The sequence below is a fragment of the Aplosporella prunicola genome (assembly GCF_010093885.1).
Source record: "Aplosporella prunicola CBS 121167 unplaced genomic scaffold K452scaffold_79, whole genome shotgun sequence".
Lineage (NCBI taxonomy): Eukaryota > Fungi > Ascomycota > Dothideomycetes > Botryosphaeriales > Aplosporellaceae > Aplosporella > Aplosporella prunicola.
Genome location: NW_022983607.1, coordinates 6,367 through 12,637, shown reverse-complemented (window position 1 = coordinate 12,637; position 6,271 = coordinate 6,367). Strand labels below are relative to the sequence as shown.

Genomic DNA, 6,271 nt, shown 5'->3' with positions numbered 1-6,271 from the left:
TTAACTACTACCTGCCCAAGATATAACGAACATCTTAAAGCAAATTTCTTTTTTTTTTTAGTTCTATTAAAATTAATAAAACATAATTTATAAGGTATTTTATGCCTTACTTTAAGGTAGACATTTAATCTTTTACTCACCTGTACACTACTTTTAAAAATAAAATTAAACGTACAATTAGCATGTGTTAAACATTTGGATAGCGTTAAATCAGAGCCATCACCAAACTCAAAACAAATTTTAAAGAATAAGTGGTTTGAACACCTAACCTACCGTATGTAAAACGGTTGCTCTCCCTGTTAAGCTAATTCCTTTGTATTTTCCTTTGTTAAGCTAATTCCTTTATGAAGTATTTAATAATTTAAACTTATTTAAATAAGATTATAATATAGCTACTATTATTTATTAAAATATAGTAAAATATAATGTATAACCTTTTTTTTTTTAAGAATCTTATTCGTCCTTTTTACAAAAGGATCTTTTATACCTTTTACAGTTTTTTTATATAAAAATATTTGTCTTGTTTTTTATAAAGAAAAAATACTAAAAGCTAAAAATTGATGTTATGCAATAATTCCGAAAAATTGATATTAAATTTATAAAAATTATTTTTCTTCTTTTTTTTTTGTACAAAAGTATTTATCTTTTTATATAAAATTATTTCTCTTCTTTTTTGTGCAAAAGTATTTATCTTTTTTTTATATAAAAGTATTTATCTTCTTTTTATATAAAAGTATATATCTTCTTTTTTTTATAAAAGTATTTATCTTCTTTTTATTTAAAAGTATTTATATAAAATTTTTTATATTATTTTTGTAGATATTACATAGCCAAGTACTAAAAATCTGAACCTCTATAATAATAAACAAATTACTAAAAATTACGCATTGGTGTTATTTTGGTATAAATTACATAGCCAAATCCTAAAAATTCTAATTTTAATGCATCTTAATATGAGAATGCGTGTAATGTTCCTAAATAAACTAAAATAATCTTCAGAGTTATAACCTAATCTACGCTGCATGGAAGCCATTATTTTTATTTATACTATAGTAATATACGCTATGGATAATAATACTGGAACAGTTAAAGATAGTATTCCTACAAGAGATCTAAGCTGAGTATAATATTCAAGAATATTAGCTAAATACCGCGTTGTGCTTCAATAAAAAAAAATTAAAAGAATTATGTAAAACATAAATATCCTAATGTCAATAGCTGAAAAGTAGAAAAGCTAAAAAGTATAAAAGAAAAAATGGTGTTTTAATCATCATCACCCTTATAATCAGCAAATTCTTCTTCAGGGGGTTTGCGTAATCATCTAATAATGATCCATATCTTTAATTACCAGGTCCTGCATTTTCGCGAGATTCATGATAGCTCTCATTACTAGGCTTTAATTTTTGCAAGATTTATCAGAGCTTTGATTGCTAGCCCCACATCTTCTACAGATTCATTAAAACTTTGATTGTTAGCCCCACATCTTCTACAGATTCATTAAAACTTTGATTGCTAGCCCCACATCTTCTACAGATTCATTAAAGCTTTGATTGCTAGCCCCACATCTTATACAGGTTTACTAAAGCTTTGATTACTAGAACTCGCACCACTTTCATATTCTGCATAATTAGTCACCATTATCCCCTCATCACTGGTAGTTTAGGTGAATTATACAATTTATCATCTAAGATTCTTTCAATACGTCTTAAATTACCCGCTTTTTCACTGATTGATTTTCGTATTTTTCGGTTATCTTCCTTAACATCATTATGTAGGTTCTTTATCTACTCAATAAAATTTTTAACCATTTCAGTGAAATTGGGTACACTTTCCATATTTTTTTATTACTCTATCGTAAGACTCGTCAGCAATATCTTGTACATCTGTTAAAGCTGTAGATAAAGCTGTATACCATTTAATATCTTTATCGTCCTGAATATCTGTAATATTACCCGGTAAATCTGAATTATCAGCCACATAATATAAGTAACGATTACCCTTTCTAGCTACCATTTCCTCTAAAATAGCCTTATTTTTGTTGGTTATATAAGTTCAAATCTTATAAATATCAGGAAATCTTTCTGTTAAACTATTTTCAAGATCTTCTAACTTTATAATTATTTATCAGTCTAAATCCTCATTTGACTTGTATTTATCTTCAATCTCTTTGGCAATTATTTTTTTTTCTCTAAACGATTCCTCCTTATTTAGCTTATTTTGTTCTTTCATTCTATTATATTCATCTTTATATAATAATTTTTTGGTACTATGAAATTTTTACCTCTACGGTATAGGAAAACAACACTAACGTTGAAAGCATTTTTCGGACTCTAACGTTAATATTATTAGTATTATATTTAATTTGGTTTAAAAGTGTAGTCATGTGAATAATATAGGATTTTAACTTATATAATTGAAAAAAAACAATTGCTTTACCTTTAAGCTAATTGTTCTTATAAAAAGCTATAAATTATTTATGTATAACCATACAAAATTTATAACAACTTTTTTTACTAAAACTATGGTAATCTAAAAAAAATTTTAAGATTACAACTAATGTTTACAAATAAACTAATATTTATATTTAAAACTAAAGAATAATTAGTGTGAAAAGAAGTAAATACTTTTTATTTTTTTTCATAATAAATAGTCTAATTAAAATCAAGAGATATCTTTTTTGTAACCAATATAAAAAACTACTTCTAAAAACTACAGCTAATAGTAGTATTGTAAAATATATAATTATTGTATTTTTTTATTGAAAAAAAAACGTACTATTTATCTCAAATAGAGAAATTTTTAGTAAGTTAATAATTAATTTTTTTTATTTTACCTTTTTATAGTCTTTTATAAGAAATATATCTAGATAGATTCTATAACTTTTTTCTAAAAAAAAAATTTTTTTAATAATTCGTCCTTTCTAGAAAAGTATTTTTTTTAACCTTTTAGTTTTTTCTTTTTAAGAAAAGCTATCTTTATATTAGTTTTATTACACCTCCTTATAATAAATGCTATATTTAAATCTTTTACAGTTCTGTTACATCTTCTAATAAATCCTTTATTTCTATCTTTTTTACTATTATTTCATAGTTTAAGCTAAATATATGAACTCAAATAGGTATTTATTCCTTATTTTATTCTAGAGATATTTATATAATTTAGTTTTCCATTTACAATAAAAAGAGAATCTTTTATTCTTTAAAAAACGATATTTTTATTTTTTTAGTTATTCATTTTTTAATTTAATCTTTTTATAATTACTAAAAAAACGGGAGAATACTCTGATTCGAACAGAGAACAAACTGTGCCACATACAGTTACTCTACCATTGAGTTATATCCACCTTAAATTTTTTAACTTTTTACTGCTTTAATATTAGAATATTAAATATCTATTATATACTATTAATTTTTAATATACACATATTAGATAAGATTTAATTTAATATGACTAGTAAGACTTGAACTTACACAGCGTTAGCTATCTCATCCTAAGTGAGACCTGTCTACCAATTTCAGCATAGTCATTTATAATTTGTTAACATAAAAAAACTTTTTCATTTATATATAACTTTTATTAACATAGAAAATATTATAATATATAATATATGAAATTTAATTATATATATTACAAAAAAACTTTTCATGTAAGTCTCTATAGTAGATTAATATTATTTGGAATAATATTAAAACCATACATAATACAAGGTACTAATATAACAAAAGCAATAACAATAGGTAATAATACGGTTCAACAGAATGACATTAACTGGTCAAAACGTATTCTAGGAAAAGATGCTCTAACTCAGATAAATATAAAAATCATTATTATAGACTTTATACCTAAAATTGAACCCGAAAATGTTCCATTTAATATCGGATTAGATAAAAGCATAATAGCATCATTTTCAATAGAATCTGCTTGTTCATAGTAAATTGCTTTCATTATTTCCAAAATAATTGTGTGTTCGATTAAATATCCCCCTAAAAATAAAATGTTATTCAAAATACATATGAGTACAATACTACCATATTCAGCTAAAAAGAAAAAGACAAATATAACTGCTGCGTGCTCTGTCATAAAACCACTTACCAGTTCTGATTCAGCTTCTGCTAAATCAAATGGTGCTCTGTTTGTTTCAGCTATAGAACCTATAAAAAAAATTACGAATACCGGGAACAAAGGCAAAATAAATCAAATAGATCTTTGAGCTTCTATATTTACAGTTAAGTTTAAACTACCAGTAAGTAAAACAACTATTAAAATAGCAGTACTTAAAATTAATTCATAACTTATTAATTGAGCTGTACTTCTAAGTGAACCTAAAAAAGCATATTTTGAATTAGCTGACCAACCTGCTAACAATATACCGTATGTAGATAACGAAGACATAGCTAATACGTAAAGTATTCCTAAATTAATATCTGCGATAGTTAAGCCTGTACCATAAGGAATGACAGCATAACCTAATAAAGAAAATATAAGAGTTATAATAGGGCCTAAAAAAAATAATATAATATTAGCCTGTGTAGGTGATACATATTCTTTTAATATTAGTTTTAATGCATCTGCAAATGCCTGTAACAAACCTAAATAACCTACAGAGTTAGGACCTAATCTACGCTGCATGGAAGCCATTGTCTTTCTTTCTGCAACAGTAACATAAGCTATGGATAATAATACTGGAACAGTTAAAGATAGTATTTCTAGAATAGAGATAACGGAAGAATTATATATAATTATAATTAGATAACATTAAATAATACTTAGATTATATAATGCACCTAATGTTAATTAAAATAAATTTACTATAAAACAGCTTATAGTGTATATCGTGATTCCTATACAAGACTTGAACTCATATACAGATATTAGAAGTATCTTGCTCTACCCTTAAGCTAATAGGAATAAATAAAAATAAAAAATGTGAAAATTTTATAGTTTTATTTAATGTTAGAAGATTACTTTACTTAAAAATATAATTTTTAATACATAAAAACCATATTTAAGAAAGATAAAAAGATTTTATCAAATGGACTAGAAAATCTCTTAAATTAAGAAAAATAAAAAGAGATTATCAAATGGACTAGAAAATCTCTTAATTTAATAAAATCCATAATATTTATAATACTAATAAATATACATATAAAGATTATAATGAATAAATAAAGACTTTTATAATAAATATCTTAAACATAAATAGTTGTAAATAAACTTAAAAAAAATAATTAATAGATCTATTAGTTACTTATTTTTTTTCTATGGTTTATTAATAATTATAATGTAAATATATAACATAAGGAATGTAAAAGAATTGAACTTTTAAATTTAAGATCTGCAATCAAAACACAGAACCGTCTGCAACATCCCTTTTTATGTCGGAGGGATTCGAACACTCATAATTAAACACCAAAAATTTACGACTTACCATTAGTCTACGACATATTTTTATTCAGGATGTTTCATTATTCTTCTCCATTAGCTATTAAAATAATATTTATTACACCTAAAAACCGTATATAATTTATAATGTTCCGTTATTTATTTTATAATATAAAACGGCTTTCATTAAAAACTCTAGATATTAAGTTTATATCTCAAAAATAAAAACTAAAAAATATAAACTAAAAACTAAAAAATATAAACTAAAAACTAAAATTTAATGTATTTTAATGTAAATCTAGACCATCTTTAATGTAACTACAAGATAAAACGACAAAAACTTGGGCTTGAATAAATGCTATAGCTAACTCTAAACCTGAAAAAGCTATAATAAATGATAATGGTAATAACCCTAGTATCAAAAATAAGAATCCTGACATCATTATTTTGTATGTAAATCCACTAAGGATGTTTAGAAGCATATGACCACTTAAAATATTTGCAGCTAATCTTAATCCTAATGACACATTTCTAGCCAAATATGAAATAAATTCAATTAAAACTAACAAAGGTAATAGTGCTAAAGGACAACCAGATGGTACAAAGAGTGAAAAGAACTTCAAACCGTGTTTCTGTAAACTAAGAATTGTAGACCCTAGCACTATTGTAAAGCTTAATGCAAATGTTAATATAAAATGACTAGTAGTTGCAAAACCATAAGGAACTAGTCCTATTAAGTTATTTACTAATATAAATATAAATAATGTATACATGAAAGGGAAGTAGATTTGACCTTTTGTCTGGTTTATTTGCCCCGTCACGATACCATGTATAGTAGCATAAATACTTTCTAGTGCCAGTAGTCAAGAATTTACTATAATTTTATTTT

General features: G+C 24.3%; 2 protein-coding genes and 5 pseudogenes across 7 annotated transcripts; all 7 read right to left on the bottom strand.

The window, feature by feature from the left end:
* Positions 1–241: 241 nt before the first annotated feature.
* K452DRAFT_t175 lies at positions 242–314 on the bottom strand (annotated as a pseudogene). The gene has a single exon. The product of its transcript is annotated as a tRNA-OTHER (tRNA).
* Positions 315–3,271: 2,957 nt separating this feature from the next.
* On the bottom strand, positions 3,272–3,343 carry K452DRAFT_t174 (annotated as a pseudogene). Its single transcript has one exon. The product of its transcript is annotated as a tRNA-OTHER (tRNA).
* A 102-nt stretch (positions 3,344–3,445) lies between these two features.
* On the bottom strand, positions 3,446–3,527 carry K452DRAFT_t173 (annotated as a pseudogene). The gene has a single exon. The product of its transcript is annotated as a tRNA-OTHER (tRNA).
* Positions 3,528–4,194: 667 nt separating this feature from the next.
* On the bottom strand, positions 4,195–4,740 carry K452DRAFT_238703 (uncharacterized protein; the record flags this gene model as incomplete). The annotated part of the gene is made up of 1 exon (XM_033537667.1): positions 4,195–4,740. A coding segment is annotated over one exon (546 nt), but the record flags the coding sequence as incomplete, so codon positions are not given.
* A 97-nt stretch (positions 4,741–4,837) lies between these two features.
* On the bottom strand, positions 4,838–4,908 carry K452DRAFT_t172 (annotated as a pseudogene). The gene has a single exon. The product of its transcript is annotated as a tRNA-OTHER (tRNA).
* Positions 4,909–5,373: 465 nt separating this feature from the next.
* Positions 5,374–5,445, bottom strand: K452DRAFT_t171 (annotated as a pseudogene). Its single transcript has one exon. The product of its transcript is annotated as a tRNA-OTHER (tRNA).
* A 224-nt stretch (positions 5,446–5,669) lies between these two features.
* On the bottom strand, positions 5,670–6,242 carry K452DRAFT_238711 (uncharacterized protein; the record flags this gene model as incomplete). Its single annotated transcript, XM_033537670.1, has 1 exon — positions 5,670–6,242. A coding segment is annotated over one exon (573 nt), but the record flags the coding sequence as incomplete, so codon positions are not given.
* Positions 6,243–6,271: the final 29 nt, after the last annotated feature.